Here is a 23,166-nt window from a genome sequence, read left to right on the forward strand (position 1 = left end):
TTAACACAGCACTTTTTTATTCCAGACATTAATTAATCAAACTTTACTTCGCCTCCTTCAAGTAATTGTTACCTTCACTACATGTAATAGGAAGGATGTGCTCTGCAGCTGTAAAGAGCAGGCTTATGAATTATTCAGATGTCTACATATATATCTTGATGCTTCAGTTAGCTGGACTTGACTGTTGGAAATTATAATGCACCTCTACTAATAATAAAGGCATATCTTATTCCTGCTTTTTACACCATGGTCACAAATTCTTCTTATTCATTGTAAGGACTGTATGCTAGTTGGGATCACCTCACGGATGCATCTACTGCCAACTGAGACCATATTATCCCCTTGATACTACTACTACAACTACAGCAGTTGCTTAAATGGAGAAAGAGCATTCTAATAAGATGTTAGCAGCTGATGGAGACACAAAAGCCCGGGGCTGCACAACTTCTTTTTTTTGGAAGTGCCAGTGTTCCACTGAGTGGAGATCCCTGCCTCTAAGCTGCAGAACTGACTCTGCCTCTGCCGCCACCGCCAAAGTCACCACAATGTTACTTGGAAGTGTAAAGGCTATTGAACAAATAAGATTTGAAAGTTGACCTGGAAAAAAAGCACTACAGGAGAAGGATGGAGCTGGATGCTACTGTATCCACCCGTTCTTATGTATGAATTATGCTTCCCATAATCACAGTTACTTTAAGTGCTGGGTGGTGCTTTTGAATTACATTTATATCTGGTCTTTCATATTTTAACACGATTATTTATAAAGAGAGAGGAACAGAAACACTGCTGTGTGTCCAAATCACTACAGTCAAGTATGATTGTTCAGGACAGACCTTATTTGCAGCATCTCTTGCCTGCTGAATCAGTTCTCTTATGCGGTTGACGTTCTCAGAGATGTTGCTTATTGGCATTAGCTGTTGGTTGATGCTCTCAATCTTGCTGAACAGATCTGGAAGCTGGTTTGTCAATTTTTTAACTGTAACGAAAAAAAAACATTATTGAAGGTAGAATGGGGGAGAAAAACATGCAGATATATGAGATATGACTACACCATTATCGAAAAAGCAGTAGTGTGATGACAGAACTGTTTTCATTAGTCCACTATATGAGGGAACGGAAGCCAGCAGTTTATATATTATTACATATTATTATAATATTAATTGTATTAATTATAATATTACATATTACATAAATTCAGGTCTACCAAAAAATAAAAATAAAAAAATCTAACCAAACCAAACAAATGCCAACACCAAAAAAAAAACAAACCACTAAATAGAACAGACAAGGATGTGCCCTCTAGCCTTATTATCCAGTGACTGTGGATGCTAGGGGAGGAAAAGAATAACACACAGAAGAAAAGGGTCAGGCTTATGTGTGTTCCCTGAATAGCATCTCCTGCTGCCACTGTTAGAGAGTGAATACTGGAGTAGACAGACTGATGGCTTGACCTGCTGAGGTGTATCTTACTTTCTTGCGTCAGTGTTCATAGTCCTCAGAATTCAATAGTGAGCCTTGCAGTGTTTGAGTAGGTTTATTTCAAGAGTAAAGAAGATACTATGAGAGTCCCAACTTATGTTAAAAAGCAGAGTAAAGAAGTGTTTACTGATGTTCAAACTGAACCTCCTGTATTTCAGTTTGTGCCCATTGCCTCTTCTCCTAGCACTGGGCACCAAGCACCACTGAAAAGAGCTTGGCTCCATCTTCTTGGCACCCTCCCTACAGGTATTTATAGATATTGATGACACTCCCCCCCCGCTTTCTGTTCTCCAGACTGAACAGTCCCAGCTCTCAGCCCTTCCGCATAGGAGATATGCTCCAAACCCATTATCATTTTCATGGCCCTTCACTGGACTCTCCCCAGTATTTCCAGGTCTCTCTTGTAACAAGGAGCCCAGAACAGGACCCAGCACTCCAAGGGTGGCCTCACCAGGGCTGAGCAGAGGGGAAGGATCACCTACCTCCTGCTGGCAATGCTCTGCCTAATGCAGCCCAGGTTACCACTAGCCCACTAGCCTTCTTTGCTGCACAGGCATGCTGCTGGCTCATGCTCAACTTGGCATCCACCAGGACCCCAGTTCCTTTTCTGCAGAGCTACATTCCAGCTAGGTGGCCCCCAGCATGTCCTGGTGTTTGGGGTTGATCCTCCCCCGGTGCAGGACTTTGCACTTCCCCTTATCAAACTTCATGAAGTTCCTGTCAGCCCATTTCTCCAGACTCTTGTCATCCCTCTAGATGGCAGGACAATCCTTCTGGCATAACAGCCACTCTGCCCAGTTTTGTGTCGTCAGCAAAATTGCTGAGGGCACATTCTATCCCATCATCTAGATCATTAATGAAGATGTTAAACAGCATCGGAACCAGTATTGACCACTGGGGCACACCGGTAATTACTGTCCTTCGAGTCTTCTTTCATCAGTCATGGTATTTTTTAGCACATACCACAGGATAGCCTGAATCACTTTCTGCAGTTCCTGTCCCTTTCAACTGGCAATAAAAAGAGCTCAGAATACTAGCTTAGGCTAGATGCCTAGCTTCTAGATGAATAAAATGCCTTCTGCAAAATGACCACATTCACCTAGCAGTAACTTGGCAGGTATTGAAGAGCAAGCACCTGCAATAGAAAACAGAACACTTACCTGAATTGTTTGCCTCTGTCAGAGCTTTATTGAAGCCAGCACTCTGTGTGCTTCCATAGGTAGTCTTGATTTTTTCCACATCTGTTTTAATTGGGAGCAGTTCACTCAATACATTAGTTGTGACATCCTTGGCACTTTTTACCATGTCCTTTGCACTAGTGATGATGTTGCCGATGTCATCTGAAACACACACAAATGCATGTGCACATTCTTATAGTAACAGGTGAAAGAAACAAAACAGAAGTGATGAGCAAGTAACTGACCTCTGTTTATCCCATTGAGATCATTCTGAAGAGCGATGAGATCAATTTGTAGTGTATTCTTCTTTCCGTCAGCAACACCAAGTCTTTGCTTCATGTCTTCAAGGGTTGGACCAATAGCTGCAAAACAGTGAATATCCTCTATGAATTTTATACAGAAATACCACCGATCTGTTGGATGGGTGGTGTGGCAGCACTAGTCTGCGCTGTTACACTGCTTACGTTACTGATGAGGTTTGAATGCACTGTAAAACAAGTGCAAGGATAAAGATTTGTTGGACAGGTGTACTGCAAAGGTGTATTACACAGCAGAGGCAAAAAATCCATTCTCACCTTTTTCCTATTGAAAATAATCATCACAAGATGTCCCATGGTAATGGAACTAACCTCTCCCTACTAAATATGTGCTAAAGAGCTTTGCTGAACCGTGAAGATTTGTGGTTCAATGAAAGCTTCTACAATCACTTTCTTTCTCAGTACCTTTTAATTTCCCTTCAGTCTCCTGTGCTTGATTCAACAGTGTACTGCTCTCAGCTTTTAACTTTGCAGCTTTTCCTGACAGGTCTTCTCTCTTCACAGTCTGGTAATAGAAGCATGGTATTGTAAGATTGCTTTAACATTACTTTAAGATTGTTTTAATACTAAAATTTAAAGAGTAAAAGGGATAGCCCAATCCAGTTTAAAAATCAGCTAGGGCAAGACTTCATGCAAAAAGCAACACTTAAACAACAATTATTAAGATTAAAGTGTGATGCAGTCCTGGCCTTTAGCAAACTTTTGATACATTTTTGGACATTAGGCAGAAATTACTAGCACATAGCTGTTAGATGCTGCTCTGTTGAAGAGCTCATGGGCATTACTAGTAGAAAGTAAAAGAGAATAGCTGAAATCACCCCCAGTGATTACTGAGTTTGCCTCATGCATACCTCTTTATTTTGCACTGAACTGAAAAAGAAGCATTCAGATGGACAGCCTCATCAGAAAGGCAGTAACCAGCCTGTTTAGTGCTGAAATAAGACTAACACATGAACAAGAAGAATAGCAGCTTCCTCATACAAAGGCCACAGACAAATACCACATGCCAAGACACAGAGCTTTTTGATTCCGGTGCCTCTCTGATAGTAAAAACATATATACCTAGCTGTACCATTATTTGGCTGCGTATGGGTACTTACTGACAAAGCTGAGTCAGCTGCAGTCCCAGCTTTATTGGCTGCTTCTTCTGCTGCTTTGATGGCATTAATAATATTGTCATAGGCAGTAGAAGCTTCCACAGCACAGCCTACCAACTCATCCTTCCTGGCATTGTTCTTTATTCTGTAGGAAACAGGGTGAAAAATGCAGCATTCTGCAAAGACTGTGGACTATTAGAAGCATTCTGAATAGACCTGAACTCCTTTTTTTCTAATTAATGCCTATACAGATTTTTTTTTTTTTCTTTTTTACTTTGATTTCAAAATAGAGGATGATCAATACGAAATATTCTTCAGAAGTTGGGATGAGTTCAGGTACCAGGAAAAATACAACTGTGGACCTCCAAGCAGTCTTTAACTGATTCAGATAGCAAGAATTCCCCAAGGCACAAGGCCAGTAATCCGCCTCCACCACAGCCCCCCAAATATAGTTTAGTTCAGAGGAATTCAGAGAACTGCAGTTCCAGATAACCTCTTCCCGCTCCAGTGTTCTGCAGAAGTGGTAGATGGCATACATGACGGAGCAAATACAGGACCACTTCTGCTTTTGCTCAAGAACTGGTGCAGTAGCTCTGGAATCAGAAATAGGCAAAATCTCTTATACCCATGCCCTGTGAGCTATGCAACTGCCCAGTATTAGCTGCCTTCTATTTGTGACAACACTGTCTTCTTAACTGAAAACGATACACTGAAAATTAATAGAAAATTAACAAAAATGTTTTTTACCAAGAAGTTTCCAGCCGCATTAAGTATTTTGGAATTTAACTTTGACATCAAAAGGTATCACTGAGTATGAATACTGGAAAAAACACTACAAAAATATCTTCTAAACATCTACCTGCTCTCTACATGAGGACTCTCTCTCTTGATAATAAAAAGTTAACAAAATGCTAGTACAGTAATATAATACTGGGTGATCCCAGTGCTGGAGATAAAAAAAATCAGGAAAATTACAGGAAGACCTGGCTTAGGGGGGAAAAAAAAGAGAAGACAACATCTGTACATCATGAAGAAGCAGAAAAAAACAAAGTGATTTTTTTTTTTTCTAACTTTACAAATGGTCACAGAAGTAAGAGGACAGACAGATCTTTGCAACTGTGGACATTATGTACAAAAAGTGCTCATTTACAGAAACAGTAACGTACTCTTCCAGTTGTTTTGCCAAGTCTTGCAAAGATTTGGCATGTTCCTCAGCTCTCACCACCAAAGGTTCTTTGCTTGCTGATAAGGAGTGATTTGTCAGCTTTTCATTCATATCCTTCCTTGCTCCATCAAGCTGAGCAGCCAGGGTTTCATACTCCTACGGGTTCATAGAGAAAAATTTTATCTGTATTCATACGTTTGATTTTGTTCTTGTCATCTTCAGTGTTACATATACCTCACACCTGAGGAAACCAAGGGGAAAAAGAACCCTTTCCAACTTTGGAGTTTGTTGGAAACAATTGTTAGCCGTTGCACTCTGTTTTTACATAATGGATACAGAAGCACAAAAACTGCCACACTAAGTCCGAACAAAGGTGTCTCTAGCCAACTATTCTTTCTCTGACGGGGGAGAAAAGCAATTGCCTAGAAAGAAATATAAGAGTAGCACAGTCACTTACAGTATTTCTCACAGATATTGTCCCAAGCTTCAGATACCTGCAGCTGAGAGTTCCTCAGATACGTAACAACCCTCAACGAGGTGCTTTTCCAGAAACTTGTCCAGGCAGGCTCCTCTTGGACCCACAATGGGCTGAGATCCTTCCTTTTTTGTGAAGCTCAGCTAAGCCTCACATCCTAGCCACTGAGCTATGCTACCACAACAATGACAGCAAAGTATTATTTTTTTTTTAAATCGTAACCTAAACAGGTTAACTATACCTCTTTGCTTTTCTGCAATAATCCCAGCATACTGTTAGCTTGAGTCAGGGAAGACCGGGCAGAGCTCAAAATATCCAAGACACTGTTCTGTTGTTCATTTGTCTCCTCAATCCGTTTCTGAGGAAAAATAAAAGATGAGTAATGTGTGATTGGTTTAAAAATAAGAAGCAAGAAGAATCATATTTACCTAATCTAAAGTGCAGTAGGAATTACCAAAGGTACCATTGCTGTGTTAATTAGGTGCCTGTAGTGTTTAGGATCTAAATGCTATCCTACTGATTAGAACAGTAAGAAAACTCAGCAGTTTGCACTAGTATAGCACAGCTCATCAAGACAGCTGAGTAGGAGGCTACAGTAGTTCAGTTCTTAGTGCTCAGACAAAATGAAAGTAGTACGGGTCAATTAGATGACCTGACGGGACAGACCATCTAAGGGTTTCTTCTCACAAACTTGGAAACTTTGAAAACAGCTCCCAGATGACTACTCTGATCTTTTCTGTTCTCCCAAAGGCAGAAATAAAAGCTTTACAACATCCCTTCTTCTGTAGATATCACTAGAAAGGGGGCTTGAAAAATCCAGCCTAGTTCAGGGACAACAGCTGTTTCTTGTCACCTTTTTCATCAGACCTCAGAAGCAGTTCTTTAGACATAATCCCAAATAATTTAACAGTATTGCACATGTTATTTCTGATCTTTCATGGTTGTTAGAGCAAATTACTTTAAGGAACTTACTATGGGAAATATCAGAATCAGGGATTTGATCTAGAATAGGTAACAAAAAGACTAGTGGCAGCTAAAGAAAACGGCCATGTGGAGATTCTTCCTGCCTTCTCATCAGAGATATGTCCTTTTCACTCTGTTCTTGTCACATGAAAAGGTCACAAGTGGGAGTAGACTACATTTATACCAGACCCTACATACATACATCATAAGATGGAAAGAGAACTTGAAGAAAGTCTAAGAGACTTAGTTATCAGTGCTACTTGGTTTTGCAAGGTCAAAAGCAGCAAGCAAAAGCACTTCTTATCTCCTGAGATTTAACTTTCTTCTCCCGAACCCCAATATTACCTTAATATCTTCCAATAGAACTCCATTTTCACTGTTCAAGTTTTCAGCTTGTTTGGTTTGGGCTGTTGCCTCATTCAGAGCTTCACGAAGGTCAGTGAGTTTGGATTCAAATTCATTCAGTGAATCCCTCACAATTTTAACAAGCCCATGATTTTCTTGGTGGTACTTTTGTAGTTCATTCTTGACACGCTCCAGTACTGCATTATCAAGACCAGAAAGAAAAGTGTTGTTCAAAGAAGGCAGCAACAGGAACAAACCTCCTTCAAAATGTCCTGACATTTAGGATTGCAAAACTGTGGTTGTATGAATTACTAAGCATCCTTTGCAGCACTGGACCCATTGTTACGATAGCAAAGATGCTATTCAGCACCTCATTGGATCAAATCTGCTCACAAATTTATTGCTGCAGACACAGAGCACAGATAAAGATGTACTCGACTATTTCTAAATTAAATAAGGATGAAGATGATCTTCTGCAAAGACTGAATTGTTTTATTTTTCAATATGAAGCTAACATGATTTCATCACCAGTTTCATCTGCAATGCAGATATCTACACCTAAGCTAGTCATCAAATCTTCCTCTATAATCAGCAGAGTTACAGACACATTTCATTTCACAGAAGGTAGTAACATAAAAAAGGTGAAATGTATCACACTTTTATGAATGTCCATTTCACTGCCTACACGATAGGATACTGAAGAGTTACTGAAAGGAAGGTATCAAAGTCCAGAGTTAGGGGAAATTAGTATCACTCATATGGTCTTTCATGATTCTCAACTATATTGTTAAGGAGATAAACTTGTGACCTTGCTATCCTTGCAGTCATTAACACAAGGTTTATGAACGTGTCAACCAAATACAAAGAAAACATAAAATGGAGTGCACCTAGTACATAAAAGAACAGACAACAGAAAACTAGCACTATTCCCATATGGTCTGACCCATGTGCTACACCAACAGATTCTTAAAATCTGTTATTAAATTATGAGTGTAATTTCTCTAAAATAGCTGCACATATTGTAGCCTATGTATTATAATAAATAGAAGCACTAAGTATGCATGATTGGCTACATCTTTATTTTACTGAGATTCACTTGACTATTAAAGAAGGCTTTGCCCCAGCTCAACTGAATTTCTTTGTAACAAAGTAAAAACGCCTTTAAATCCCTTCCAGAACTACCACTCTGATTTTGACTAACAGCTGCTACAAATCCCAGCGATACACTGCAAAATCCTACTCTTCATCCCAAACTATCAATAATGCTACAGATTTAAGATCAGTCTTTCTAGAAAGTAAGAAGCTGAGAGAACAAGCTCTTACGCAGCTGAGCTTCCTTTCTCTCCTTCACTGCATCTGCTTGCAGTTGGCTAAAGTTGCGGTTTCGCATCTCTGTCATCATTTGTTGAGCTTCAGCCAGTTCTTTGGCAGCATCACCCAAGGGCAAATTGTTACCTTCTGCATTTGTACCAGCTATTTGTTCCAAAAGGACTGAAAAAAAAAAAAAGTATTGTCAAATTCAAACAGAGGATGCACTTAAATATATGCAAAAGATTCAAATGACAGGTCTAGTCTCTTTTCTGAAAAAGCATGCCTATTCCCGAATTCTTTAATGCAGTAGATCCATTTAGCACTGATTGTATTAAGCTAAAAGATATCCCACGTCACATGCCCAAAGTTAGCAATATGACATTAGGAATGAAATTTGTCCCAAATGACCAAACTTACAACAATTATTTTAAGCTTCTAATTTAAAAATCCCTATGATAGCAACTGAGTTTGAAGTCAGGCTGAAGTCAGAATAGTTAATTAAGTGCTCTAAATTTCCCTCTGGTAAAGCTTTTCTGTACCTACTCACTCTAAAGACAAGGTACGCTCCTAAGTTAGCATTACGTATTAGATTCATGATAGGAAGAATGAATTCCACAGAAGTTAAGACAGCTATGATTTTATGAAGCTGCTTTCTAAAAAAATCCCTCATGCTTAATTAAGAATATTGCAAATAAACTGAACAGATTCATAAAACAAAACATATTATGGAGCTAGAAACTATTTTTACCTTGTATATTATTGACAACTATTTGTATTCTTGAAACCAAATCCTTTCCTTTCTGATGAGTTTGGCCAAAATTATTAAAGAGCATCTCAGCTGCTTTATAGTTCGCTTCAGCCTAGCGAGGGAAAAAAGTAATTAGATTAAAAATACCTAGATACAGCAAACAAATAATATTTGGTCAAGAGATGTGTACTTTTAAATTAATTTGGTAAGTCACCTTTTCCTGGAGAGCACTGATGTCGTGATTTAGCTTACTGAATTCTTTCTCCAATTCATCTGCCTTTGAACCCTGATTACGAACGACAGAACGGTAATTGTTCAATAAGACCTGAAAAAAAAGCAAACAAAAAAAATATATCCAATAAATCACCCAGACACATGAGATAATGAGTAAAGATTCAATGTGCCAGATCTTTGTGGAGGTAAATAAAGGCAGCCTTACTGATATGAAAGCTGGCCAATTGCTGCCCAAAAGCTGGGCTTTTGTTTCTGTGAGCACAGCAACTGCTATTCCAACTGAAGAAAACTCCTTTAGAATAATTTTGTTATTGTTAATTTGAAATTTTTAACCTCAAAGATGAGCTGTTCATGGTGAGCAAGCCTCAGGAAAAAAAAAAAAAAAGACAACAGAGATACTGATCCTCTTTCAGAGCACTACATGGAACCAATAACTTTCTTCCAAAAGGTGCTGTGGATTCAGTATTTCAGTGCTGTTAGGATTCAGTATTTGACATTAATAGTTCATGCATGTTTCCTCACAAATTGATAAAAAGATTGCATAAATTCCTAGGTTCAGCTCTTATCTGCTTAATCTGAGATCAACTTTTCTGTTTACTTTACAGTACCTTTAAGTCTTTAATGCGTATTTCCAAACGTCTCATTTGCTCCAGCGTGTTGGTATCCGCACGGACATTCTGCAGCTGAGACTTAATCAGCTGAAGTTCATCACCTATTGTGCTCAAATCCTTCAGCAATGTAATTACACAGCTATCGCAAGCTAAAGGGACAATGAGCAAAGGGAAACAATACATATTATTGATATTAGTGAAGAGAACATTTCACTGAGCACGTTAATAAATGAGATGCAATGGAAACTCTTTGATGCTTGTCACCTGGTGCTTCCATAAAGAACAAAGACAACAACAAAACCCACAGTATTAAGAAAAGTGACCAAACCCAGAAAGAAGGAGAATGCTCCATCTGCATCTGGCTAGTTGACCTCAAATCATTTTTGCCAAGTGTTTGGTTGATTCTTTGCTTTTAAGAGATTCATTACAGGATACCACTATTCCTTTTAAACTCCATTGCTCTTAAATGAGCTACCTGTATATAGCCAAAGCCTGCAGGCAGCAATCTAAGTTTAGTTCTGTTTTGCTACTGTATTCAATTCATGTGGCAAGGGCTTGGTAGCAGAGTAGGGCTGCAGGGGTGGCCTCTGTGAGCAGAGCCCAGCAGATGCCCCGTGTCAGATCAGAGACAGCTCCAGACGGCTCCAAAAGGGACCTGCTGCTGGCCAGAGACAAGCCAGTGAGAGATGCTGGTTGGGCCTCTCGGATTTAAAAAAGGGAAAAAACTGCTGTGCAATAGCAGCTGGGAGAAAGGAGTGAGAACCAGCCCTGCAGACCCCAAGGTCAGTGCAGCAGGAGGGCAGGAGGTGCTCCAGGCACACAGCACCAGTTCCCCTGCGGCCTGTGGAGAGGCCCCTGGTGGAGCAGGCTGTCCCCCTGCAGCCCATGGGTCCCACATGGAGCAGATCTCCATGCTGCAGCCCGTGGAGGAGCCCCCGGTGGAGCAGGTGGATGTGGCCTGGAGGAGGCTGCGGCCCATGGAGAGCCCCCGCAGGAGCAGGCCCCGGGCCGGAGCTGCAGCCCGTGGAGAGGAGCCCACGCAGGAGCAGTTCAGAAAGGATGGCATCCCATGGGAGGGACCCCCACGCTGGAGCAGGAGCAGAGTGACTGGAGCGGTGGAGATGAAGCTTTACTGACTGACTGCAGGTCCTTTTCCCTGTTCCCTTGCACCTCTTGCAGGGAGGTGGTAAAAGAGGATAGAGGGGGAGGGGGGGGGAAGGTGTTTTTAGTTTGCTTTTAGTTTCTCACTGTTCTAGTCTGCTAGTCGTAAGCAATAAATTATATTAATCTCCCTATGCTGAGTCTGTTTTGTCCATGACGCTAATTTGTGAGTGATCTCCCTGTTCTTATCTCAACCCTTAAGACCTTTCCATCGTATTTCACCCCCTTTTCCTTTGGGGAGGGAGAGTGAGAGAGCGACCGTGGTGGAGTTCAGCTGCCCAACAGGGTAAAAACATCACAGTTACTTACAGTCACAATCTTCATGGGGATCCACATCTTTTGGTTCATTGTTAAAACATTCTGAAATCAGAAGACAATCATCAGTAACCAAAGATTTCTCATGGAAATGCTACTACTGCATTTTTACCTTCACTTTTCTTGGCTGGCAGCCATTAAAACATTGTACTGTCCTTTCATAAATCCATGTCCACTGTGAATGAATGAGAACATCTGGGAGGCTTGAATATGCTAAAAAAAATCAGCTCTCACCTATACCTTGATGAGATGAACGCTTTTTCCATCCATCAAAAGAAATTAACTGTAACCCCAAATATATGCTACTTGTGTAGCAGCAGGAGGCTCTGATACCTCAAAGTGTGATTAATGTATTCCTAGAATTTGCCTCGAATAACAACACTGTGATTGGAGCCAAGACTATGTTGCCTTCTAGTTAAACCATTTTACCCAGGACATAGGTTTAAAACACCTATCTACTTTAGCATCCACGTTCAAACCACAGATTCTAATTCACACAAGGATGTCTTACCCACTAGGTACTGAGAGACATTTATGACCTTCCTTTACACCTGTTCCAGCTTGTTTGATTAAGGGATTAATCAGGCTTTAGAGAAACCCAGGTTGTATGCATGGAAGGAGGCACTGTGTATCACCCAAGGCACGGTGCCTGGGCCGTAGTTACAGGTGATGTACAACAAACATTGCCCTCAGACTTTACAACAAGCTAGCACAAGCAACTGCCAGTCCAGTGCACTGTTTAATTTGTTTGTTTGTTTGTTTTACAAACCCCATTACAAGAAGCTTGACACTTTCCAGATGTATGTAGGATTTCAACCCCAGATCCTAATTTCTAGGAGGCAGGATTGGAACTGGCTCCTAAAAATGTCTTTATACAGGACAGGAATCTCCCTGTCTTGGTGTCCATATCCCTTTTACAGATCTGGTCCTATTGGCTACTGCAAAACTCCCAGTGCTGCCAGCTCCTGTTGAAAATGAGAAGGGTTGTGGACATCATCTACACTGAATCAAAAGGATGCACTCAGCATAGGCTGCTGCTGCCCAGAGTAAACAACAGCTTGCAACTATGAGAGGCTGCAGTGATAAAATTGGACCTGAAATTTAACAGCGGCATGAAACAGCCTGGAACAAAATGCCCAGCTGTGCCATTTCCTTTGGCACTTACACATTAAGTCATCAGAAAGTTAAACAAGATTGGTGGTGAGCACTGATGCCAAAAAGAAGACAAGTCACAAAGAATATATTTGTAAGAGAATGAAGGAAATTATTCTGAATGCAAATAAACGTGCAGTTCTGCTGTTGTGTAACTCAAGCTAACACCAGACACATTTCAGCTGTTGCCATGAAGTACCAATTAAATAAAACTATTATTACAGCTTGTGCACAAACAACATCAGCCAAGAAATGATGAAATGAGTAAATCTGGCCAAGTGCCGAACATCATGCACATAGAAACCTGCTAGAACATGCTGTGCTGACGATCACAGAGGGTTTTATTGCTAATGTGGACAAAGAGACGGCTGATCAGAATATCTAGCTGAAGACAAACTGAAAACAAACTGGCTTGTTGAATTTTGCCCTACGGATTAGTTTGTCCTAGCAAACTCTTGCTTCAAAAAGAAAAGAGTGATAAAACATCAAACACTGCTTGGATCTGTTCCACGTTAAGTATAAAAATAATAAAGATGTATTACTTCAATGATGAAATACAAAATGAGAACTGCTTATTGAAAAAATGCACCAGGTGCCAACAGCAGTTCACATCACTTGCTGTTTTTCTAATTTCTGCGACCAAAGAGAAGGTGATCCTTGCAGTCATTTGAATGCAGTATGAACAGCAGTGCAGAGAAATTAATAGTATGGAAGTATTAGAAGTTACTAGTTTGACTCTTCACTACCGTGTCAGAAGGAAAAGATGCCTACAGGGAAAGAAAAGTATAATTTTACTGGGGAATGAAAACATAGAAGAATCAAGGTCCTTTTCAAGTGCAGTGGCCTACATGTTTCTGAATAGAAATGAATATTTCATCTCAAGAGACTCAGGTGAATCAAGGTAAAGCCAGTCTAAGCAATGTAGGATCAGACCCTTTAAGCAATGTAGGATCAGACCCTTTACTTCAGAATGGTAATTGATAAAGTGAATGTATAGCTATGGCATAACATTACTGTAAGAGTTTAGTAATGGTGGAGTATATGCGATTGACACTGGGAAAATCAAGGATGCCCCAAATTGCATATAGGTGTATAGCAGGATTTATAAAACAGCCTTCTGAGTCAGTACCACTGCAGACAGTTAACTGGGATGCCTAAGATGGCAGTGCCTGATGCAGACGCTGAAGATGTCGCTAATCTGTCCCAGATACATTTAAAAAAGACATATTATGAATGCTCTGTAAGATCTGTTTCATAAGTCTATAACACAGAGTTGCAAGATCCGACTTAAACATGTCAGAAGATGAATCATAATGCATCTAAATACATGCCTGTGAAACTGAAAAACAACATAAAATAAACATTACTTATGAAGGGAAATACTTGAAAAAAATGTCTCAAAAGGATCAACTTGATGACTCAGGAAAGCCCTTCTTTTGCTCTAGATGTCTTCTTTGGTTCAACTTAGATAAGTACGTTCCCTCTCTGCTTCCCAGAGAGAAAACACTCCACATCCATAGGCTCTTACATACCTCCAGTCAGGCGGTCACAGCTAGCCAGCTGTCCATTATTATTACAACTACATTTCTGACAGTAGCCTCCGTATTTTTGTGGATTTCCAAAATATCCTGGAGCACAACTAGATAAAGAGATACACATTTTTTTTCATTAAATATTTGAACCCACTTTTGTCAAACATACTTTCACTTGACAAAACAAAACAAAAAAACCCACTCAGTTCTACTCCTGAATAAAACCTTCAGGAACTTTTGATTTGACGCCAAAATGGGTGTATTTTTGGTTTACAGTATGCTCTGCACTATGTTAAAAATATCTTTCCCAGTGCTGCAGAAATTTTTCTAAAAATAGAAGAACTCCCACAATGCTCATACAAGAATTATTCAGTTAATGTGTAAAAATACAATGCACACAAATACATGCATAAACAGAGAATTTTACAAGACTTAACCAAGACAACCACATCATTTTGGTCTGTGATTCCACCAGAACTCACATATTAACTAGGATCACACTGCAAGCACGCACTGAGTTTTCAAACAGCATTGGCACTGAACGTTACCACCCTTCTCTGGGTGATATTTCCTCTTGCCATCTGTCAGCAAAATAGTTCTGCATGAGTGCTCCCTGACTATTTTATAGGTAAAATACATTATCTGGACTGGCTGATTAACAATCATAAAAGTCATTCTGCTGTAAGATCTATCGGGGTAATAATGTGTAATCTAGAGACCATGAGGAGGAGCTGAGGTATGGTTAGACCTGAAAGAGAAAAATCTATCTTTAACCTACAGCTTAGATGTCAAAGGTAACAGTTGTGAAGTACAAGAGAATGTGCTACTACTGGAGGTACAGTCTTCAGGAGAGACGTCGTGACTCAATTGCCTCAAGTTTACAAATCAGACAACTGCTCTCCATTATGCTTAAATTCCTCCTGGATTTGAACCTCCACGAAATTGTTTCCTCTTCCTGCCTTAAATTACTTTGCTGTAACTCTTTCATTCTGCCAAACTGTTGTAATGTTGTTCCAGCAAAAGAGATGGCTTCAGTATTGTGTTTGTAAACTCCACCTGTGGAGCACATCAGAATGAATTGGGATGAAGGGTATGGTGTTAAATGTTACATGGTTGCTACTAGAAACTAATTAAGAGCACCAAAGCACCATCGAGTACATTGGAAGAAATGGTAAAGTGTTTTCAATTGGAACAGGGACAAAGTGAGTAGTAGCTTTTATTATCAGAAAGTGAAATATAAGACAACACACAGGGCACTTCTGCAAAGAGGCTGACACTTCTCCCTTTGGTAAAACTGAGTATTCACTGAACAGGCTGTGGAAAATGGTTTACGTTTCTTCAGGGAGTGTTGGGTTTATATCTGGCATTATACCGTAGCACCACACTATAGCAGCTGTTCATAGAAATAGATACTCCTTAAGCGTTTGCATATTATTAATATTCATACATTGACTTACTATATAATGCAGACATACCTCCTTCTATGGTGCCTCTTAAAGACCTTGGTCTTCAGTATCAAGTCACTTACCGTTCACAGCGAACTCCAGTATAGCCTTCTTTGCAGAGACACTGAATTTCCTCACCATTTGCCACGCAGCCAGTTGCAAATCTTTGAGAAGAAATCACAATATTTTTGTGAATACATAATCAAATACATTTTACACTCCAGAAGCTAAACTCACTTAAATGACTTTCTGACTTAAAAGTTTTATACCACCAATTAAATTCTCAGCTAATTTAATTGCCAATAAACAAGTGCTGCGACTAATTCTTTACATTCTTTCATATTTTTTCCTCTAAATTCTAACCTTAGACTATAGAATTACTCCCTAGAGTATTATAGTTCACTACCCGAAGGAATGCCTAAGGAAAACCTTAGCAGTGATGTAAAATAAAACAACACCACGCAGCTATTTTATCTTTACCAGGCAAGATCCAATAGCCTGTGCTAAACAAAGCTTCTTCCTGTTTGGATAGATTTTTATTTTTATTTACTATTATTTTTAAATAGATGGAAACATTAGAAATTATTTTTACGTAGCTAATATCGTTTTTCTTTTCTTAACCTAAGCAGAATAGAGTTGCACACCAATTTGGGGAGTTCTAGAGAATATCTGATTAACAGAACACACATTTTTATCTGACGTTTCTAGAAAACTTGACTAGATTCAAATTTCTCTGGGGAGGAAACCCATTACTTGGCCAGTGTTTGGTAAGGAGAGGGCAGGTGAAGAGTGGATAGGCCATGTTTGCTATTTCCATTTTTTAATCTATGAACAGTTGGATAAAGCAAGTCTGTGTATTAAAATACAGATGTCAACACTAAGATTACATATATTTTAACTAGGTTGAAATTGCTAACTCCAGTAATGCCAGGTGGGTTGCACTTCCTACATAATGAATGGTATTTACCACCAATGTGCAGCTATTAAACTACTGCAGTTATCATGGTCTCTTTAGATATTTCAGCACTCTTAAAGCAAAAGATGAGTAAAAATATGTTCAGTCAGCCTCAGGCAAGCACCTGCAGAAGAAGTCAGTGCTGTCAAAAACAGATGTATTGGAGAGTTCTCTGATAAATGAAAAACCTGTCTATTGCCTCCTAGTGTAAATCTCTTACTTAAGGCTACCTGGTGTTTGCTAATGCACCTGGCAAATTCTATGTGGTGCCTATAGCAATTTATTGCTTAGGATTTTTTAAAAAATGCTTGCTTTTGTTTAACACATTTCACATTTGAGAACCTACTAGTGATGACAAACAACGTGGCTCAACATACCATGTATTTTAAACACAATTTGCTGCCCAGTTTCAAGAGTCTGGCAACCTTATTGAGGGCTTATAAAAAAAAAGAAGGAATGACTTTTGCTTGGGCAGATAATGATAGGACAAGGAGTAACGGTTTTAAACTAAAAAAGGGTAGATTTAGATTAGGCATTAGGAAGAAATTCTTCACTCTGAGGGTGGTGAGGCACTGGCACAGGCTGCCCAGAGAAGCTGTGGATGCCCCATCCCTGGAGGTGTTCAAGGCCAGGCTGGATGAGTCCCTTGGCAACCTGACGAAGTGGGAGGTGTCCCTGCCTATGGCAGGGAGTTGGAACCAGGTGATCTTTAAGGTCCCTTCCAACCCAAGCTGTCCTATGATTTTATTGGATCCAAGGAGATTTATTTTTTCAAGCTCAGTATGTTTGTACTTCAGAGCTTCCACCTGAACAGCCACTTTAACCTTTCAGAAATTTAGACAAGTGCCTATGAGCTTTATTTTTTTTTAAGTTATTTTTTTTTATCTTACTATATTTTCTGAATTCATCGAAAAGGCTTCTTTCATCATTGTCACTTATCTCCTAGCTATATGGTCTTAAATGTGAGATTAAAGATAACTTACTTTTTGCATTTCACTAAAAAAAATATGCTTCTGGATATACTCATTAAGGGAAAAGACTTCCATTCTATAGTATTCACTATGAAGATGTTACTGGAGGTTTGGTAAATAGTCACATTACAAGTGCCTGGGGATCCCCCAGGTGATCAGCAGCATGCCCTTGTGTTTCAGCAACTGAGTCAGAATTGGAATTTTCAGCTTATTAAAAAAGGCAATGTTTGGTTTTGTTTTGTTTTCTCTCCTTTCCCCTCCATTTGGCTTCTCATGACATTTTACATTACCTGTTTGTATAAGGGCAAGGACATATCCGACAGGAACCCTGAGTGGCATCTCCAAAATAACCATCTTTACAGCGTTCACATTTTTCCCCAGCAGTATTATACTGACAGTTCTTAAAAAGGAAACAAACAAGACAGTTAACAGTGCTTTCCCACTCAACAAGGCTTTATTATTATTTAAAAATAATTATAGCCAATTTACGCAGAGGATATGTTCTTTCCCTTCCACATAATTAATTTGTGTGTGTGTGTTTTTGTTTTTGTTGTTTTTTTCTTTACAAACCGAACTGCTTTTGCTTTCACTATCATGATAGATTGACTGTAATCTTTTTCTAATTGTAGGAAGTACATTTTGCTCACCACTGTGGAAAAGCAACGGATAAATAAGCAGTCCTAAATACATTTTTAAAGACATTCAATTAGATGCATAGTTTGTTAATGAAAATTGCCTTAATACACTGTAATGACATTTCAGTGGCATCCAAGAAAAAAATCACTGTTTAAATGCGACTTTAGATTTTTCACCTTAACGCTAATTAGAAGTCGGATACCATTTAAAAGCAGGCAATGAATTGAGCCCAAATGCATTTTTTAAAATCCCACAAAATTACTATCAAAATGAATTATCTTTGTAAGTTCAGATCAGAACTGAATTTCATGTACTTTTCCTAGTGTACATCTAATTTGTATTTACCTGGAACAACTCAATAAATAATGAAAAGCACAGGCTGTAAGAAGAATTGAAGCCAATAGAACTGAGCTACTTTTCTATGACAAAATTGTTCCTAAAATATGATTCCCAACATTCTTATTCCTGTGTTGCCTGACTGTCACACACACATTTATATGTTATGGGGAGAGGAGAAGCAAGTTGCTTTTGCTTTACCTAGGGAGGTGCTAATTTAAAATAGAAGCTACTGAAATACATTTTGAGCAGCCATAAAAATGTAGTGCAGATAACATCCGTGAGGTATTCACGCTCCCTAGTTCTACAGCTGGAGAAAACAGTTATGAAGAAAACAATGTGCAGTAGACTAACCCAGTGTCCCACAGAGCTGAGGGTTCCTAATAAAGTAAAAGTCTGAAAAAGAAAATTTAAAATTGGCTGGAAGCAGTCACTGAGCAGACTGCAATTCCATTGCAGGAGTTCTGACTTAAAGCCCTGGCTGAAGGCTCTACTACTGTGATTTGAAGCGCAGGGGCATATTCCTACAATGAGAAACAGTTCTGCCTTTCCCATCTCCTCTTATACTACATCCTCCTCCACATTTCTTTACATCCAGATTCTCTCAACCGCATCAACTGCCCTTCCACCAGCCTCTTCACATAGTAACTCGTAATTTGTTTTGGTTTTGGTTCAAGAATTAATTATGTGGCTCACTTATGAAAGGTTCTGGGAAAGAACAGGAAAAGCTACAGTTCACATATAATCCATTTAACTAGCGGAAGCTAAAGAAATACAAAAGGCCGGAGCACCTATCCTATCAAGACAGGGGGAGGGACTTGGGGTCGTTCAGCCTGGAGAAGAGAAGGCTCTGGGGAGACCTTAGAGTGGCCTTCCAGTACCTAAAGGGGGCCTACAGAAAAGCTGGGGAAGGACTCTTTATCAGGGAGTGTAGTGACAGGACAAGGGGGAATGGCTTTGAACTAAAAGAGAGTAGATTTAGATTAGAGGTGAGGAGGAAATTCTTCACTCAGAGCGTGGTGAGGCACTGGAACAGGTTGCCCAGAGAAGCTGTGGATGCCCCATCCCTGCAGGATGCCCCAGCCCTGGCCAGGCTGGATGGGGCTTTGGACAACCTGGTCTGGTGGGAGGTGTCCCTGCCCATGGCAGGGGGGTTGGAATTAGATGATCATTAAGGTTCCTTCCAACCCAAACCATTCTATGATTCTATGAAGACACCATCCATTTAAAAATGCCTATAGACATTGAAGAAATTCCATATATAACTGAAAGAAGTTTAAGGTATTTCACAGGTAAGCCACTCTGAATGTGCCATGGTGTTCCTCTAGATACATAGCATATAAAGAACCGAGAACATAACCCAGTACTCCCAAAGCACTGTGGAATGAAGCCAGAGCAGCAGCTCCCTCATGGCTCTTCCTTCAAGTTTCATAGGGCCCTGCATGGGATAGGAGAACAGAGACACTTCTGGAGTCACAGCACCTCCCAACTTTCAAGTATTGCAAACTTTGAAAGGAAAACTCTCAGCTGATTCCCAGACACCCATGTGGGGGCCACAGTACAGTGTGCCAGGGGCTCAACAGAACTACTTGGGAGTATGTGACATGAATTAATATCTCATGTGAAAAGAAAGCCTCAGCACCATGCTGCAGCTCAGGGAACATGCCTTTCAGGGGAAAGGCAGGGACCACTAGAACACAACGCCTGATTTGTGGCAGGAGATCAGCTTTTCCCTACCGACGAGACCCAGCTCTTCTGTCTTCTCCATCCCCTCCTGCACTCCATTCTCTTCAGCAGGGCAGTACTGCACCCCTCTCTTTTCACCATCATGCAACAGCTTTGTTATTGCCTTAGCTGAGGAGCACCGTACTGCCGCCATGAGGAGTCAGCCGGGGCTTAGCCTCACAAAGCCTCCCATGGAGGCCATTACTGGAAAGCAGCTGACATGAGGGGAAGGTACTGGGGTCCAGCACTCCAGGTGAGGAGCAGGAATCAAAAGGCCAGGCTTTACACTTTGGATATGAAACCTGACAGAAATTTGATGGCTCCATGCTGGAAAGCGTTGCTGCCTTCTCTGCACTAATACAGGCCTTTGTTTGATGGCTTTTATACAGAGAGACAAAACTACTCTTTATTAGATGGAGGCTCATTACGGAAATACAGGCCCTCCAGGCTTTCATTTTTCACTGCGTTATCCTGAATGACTTTGCTTGCCTTAAATTTTGTCCCAGGGCCAGGAGTTGATTTAGCTCTATCTATCTGAGAGTTAACAGAGCTGTGAGAAGGAGGGGATAAAGAGAAACCTAAACCATCTATTTCATGAGGCAAATGTGAAATTTGCACTTTTCTAGCTTTATAATTTTCATCTGAAGTAAAACTTCTTCATCTTTGTAGCTCTATTTCAGCGCTTTCCTGTCATGGCCTGCCCAGCCTCACCAAAGCAGCAGACCGTAAGTCATTCCTGAGAATGTGCTGAATTACTTTATTGCTTGCATTGAAGCGCTAGGGTTGGTTGAGACAAAGTCGAGGGGAATTACGTAACGCCCAGGAATGCACCGCAGGCAGAATGGATTCAGAATGAACAAGGAAGAAATAGAAGAGAAAACAACTCTTGAAGGATTTTGGCAGGGTTCTTGTTTACACAGCAAGTGAAAAATTAGTGAAAAAATTTGAAGTGGGAATTTATTCCGAACAAACTGTTTAAAGAAGTGTCATGGACATAAGCTAGAGAAGCACAGTCGGCCAAATGTCACGCTCCCTTACTACTAGGACTAAGCAGCTCCCATAAGGCTGCTTTAGGTTTAATATGGTATGTCAGGGAGCAGACTCTGCCCCACTGTATCTTCTGTAACAGCTGACATTTTCTAATTAATCTAAGTTTTATTCTCTTTATCTCATTTTATTTACTCTGCTATTTTTAATCCACCTAGCTGTAAATTTAGATTAGCGGACATTTACTGATGTTAATTAAACAAGAGATTCTGTAAAGACTAAGCTATGCATGAATGCACTATTTGTCAGCACTGGCAAACCCTAGCATATACGTATAAAACTAAAGACTGCATATGCGACGATAAGCACCCACATTTATTATAAGTAACTGCAAACACTTACATATGTGCAACTTTGGTGACTTTTTGTACCATGAGTTAACAAAAATTAAAAGGGAAAGAAGAAAACAAAAACAAGGGCACAAATTGTTCTAACCACCCACAGTTATGTTAAACATACAAAACATGAAAGTTTATACAATTCATGCTCCTTAACAGCATAAGATACAGAGAACGAAGCATGGAAAGAATATTTTAGTTGCTACGAATTTAGCAATACTGTACAGTCCATACTGCAGTAAGGTATGTGGGTTGTTTTTTTTTTCCCCTCATTTTTTTCAAATACATTTCTTGAATGTTAATATTTACTTACTAAACATTTTCCAGTACCATCCTGGCACCTATTTGAATTTCCATTGCAGTTGCAGGGGACACAGCGTCCCGTAAATACTCCTTTATTCTCACGATAAAATCCAAGGCCACATTCCTAGACAGTAAACAGAGAGAAAAAAGGAAAAAAAAAAAATTGAGTGTTGGTGGAAGGTAAATTTTACAGGTTATAAGTTGGGTATTTTGAAATTGTTTGCCATTTCCAAGGAGCAGTAGAGATGTACATTTCCTGACAAAAAATAATATGGGTGTAGAAGAGCTTTAGTAGTAAGTATTTTAACTCAGCAAATGTCAATGAAAAATGGAGGTGAAGAAGCTTGAGCCTAAGCATCTGAACCTTGTGCTCTACATTTTGTGGTATGGGGATTTCATCATTTTTACTTTAACCTGTGAGCAAAACACGTTTCCTGTGGCTATGTACAAAGTTGTAGAATATGACTTTTAAACCACACAAAAAGATTTGTTCCACACCACAGTATTCTCAGAGAAGAACATATGGAAATTTCACATATTAGTTAATGGTTATATGAAATCTTGATGTTAATTTAACCACTGTGTATTGCTTGGAAATGCTTCTAATGAGATATCTTTTACATGAATTCATCATGACTTCCAAAATAAGTCCACCTGGAGCTATAAGAAGCCATGCTTAGACAGAGAGCTAGATGATCTTACAAAACATACAGTGGTCTAATTTTTAAGTACAGGCTTGTCCCAAAACCCCAGGAAGCACGAAAAGAATGTTCAGCTATTGAAAGCACACAAGCAGAAACACAGCGTGTCAGATCAAAGTTGGGTTTAAACAAGGGGTTGAACCAGAGGAAGGAACATTATGAATGAAGCAAGAGACATTCAGTTTGTTAGCCTGAACCACCTAGGTATTAACTAATATGTTAAAACCAGATTCTTGCTTGGCATGGGGAGCGAAAGTACAAGGGTAGGGCAAGTACAAGGAATTTCTCCTGGGCATGTAGACCAAATCAAACATTCATGCTCACACTCTCTGCTAAAGATCCTCCTAGGACACCCACCAGACCAAAAAATCCCTCTATTTGCTAAGCTCTTTTTCACTAGTTACTAAGTCGGCATGATGCAAGGAAGATGAGAGGCTGTCTGAAAGTGAGGAGAAAGCTGTGCTCCCCATGAAGCAAACACCTCCTAAATACTTGCCTCAGGCTACGCAGTTCTGCACTGTACCTATACCTTGCCTGTAACTCGCACTTAGAGGCTGGCCTGAATGACATTCTGAAAACAAGTGAGAGTTGAACTTCAAAACTGTAAACCTTTTCTCATAGCAGTT

The 23,166-nt window shown here is 39.9% G+C and overlaps 1 protein-coding gene across 3 annotated transcripts in view; it reads right to left on the reverse strand.

Annotated features, from left to right (window-relative positions):
* Positions 1–23,166, reverse strand: part of LAMA3 (laminin subunit alpha 3) — a 114,820-nt gene that overhangs the window by 16,555 nt on the left and 75,099 nt on the right. For all 3 annotated transcript variants that reach the window (XM_083824225.1, XM_083824226.1, XM_083824224.1), the window contains exons 41-57: positions 21,850–21,963; positions 17,745–17,854; positions 15,612–15,692; positions 14,084–14,190; positions 11,394–11,444; positions 9,921–10,072; positions 9,293–9,403; positions 9,079–9,190; positions 8,343–8,510; positions 7,020–7,216; positions 5,953–6,069; positions 5,238–5,392; positions 4,075–4,216; positions 3,380–3,479; positions 2,903–3,019; positions 2,640–2,819; positions 834–976 (exon numbers count right to left, since the gene is read on the reverse strand). In XM_083824225.1, the coding sequence (XP_083680351.1) occupies positions 834–976; positions 2,640–2,819; positions 2,903–3,019; positions 3,380–3,479; positions 4,075–4,216; positions 5,238–5,392; positions 5,953–6,069; positions 7,020–7,216; positions 8,343–8,510; positions 9,079–9,190; positions 9,293–9,403; positions 9,921–10,072; positions 11,394–11,444; positions 14,084–14,190; positions 15,612–15,692; positions 17,745–17,854; positions 21,850–21,963 (2,157 nt within the window). The remainder of the gene's footprint in view (positions 1–833; positions 977–2,639; positions 2,820–2,902; positions 3,020–3,379; positions 3,480–4,074; positions 4,217–5,237; positions 5,393–5,952; positions 6,070–7,019; positions 7,217–8,342; positions 8,511–9,078; positions 9,191–9,292; positions 9,404–9,920; positions 10,073–11,393; positions 11,445–14,083; positions 14,191–15,611; positions 15,693–17,744; positions 17,855–21,849; positions 21,964–23,166) is intronic.

Source organism: Anser anser (assembly GCF_964211835.1).
Source record: "Anser anser genome assembly, chromosome: 2".
Classification (NCBI taxonomy): Eukaryota; Metazoa; Chordata; class Aves; order Anseriformes; family Anatidae; genus Anser; species Anser anser.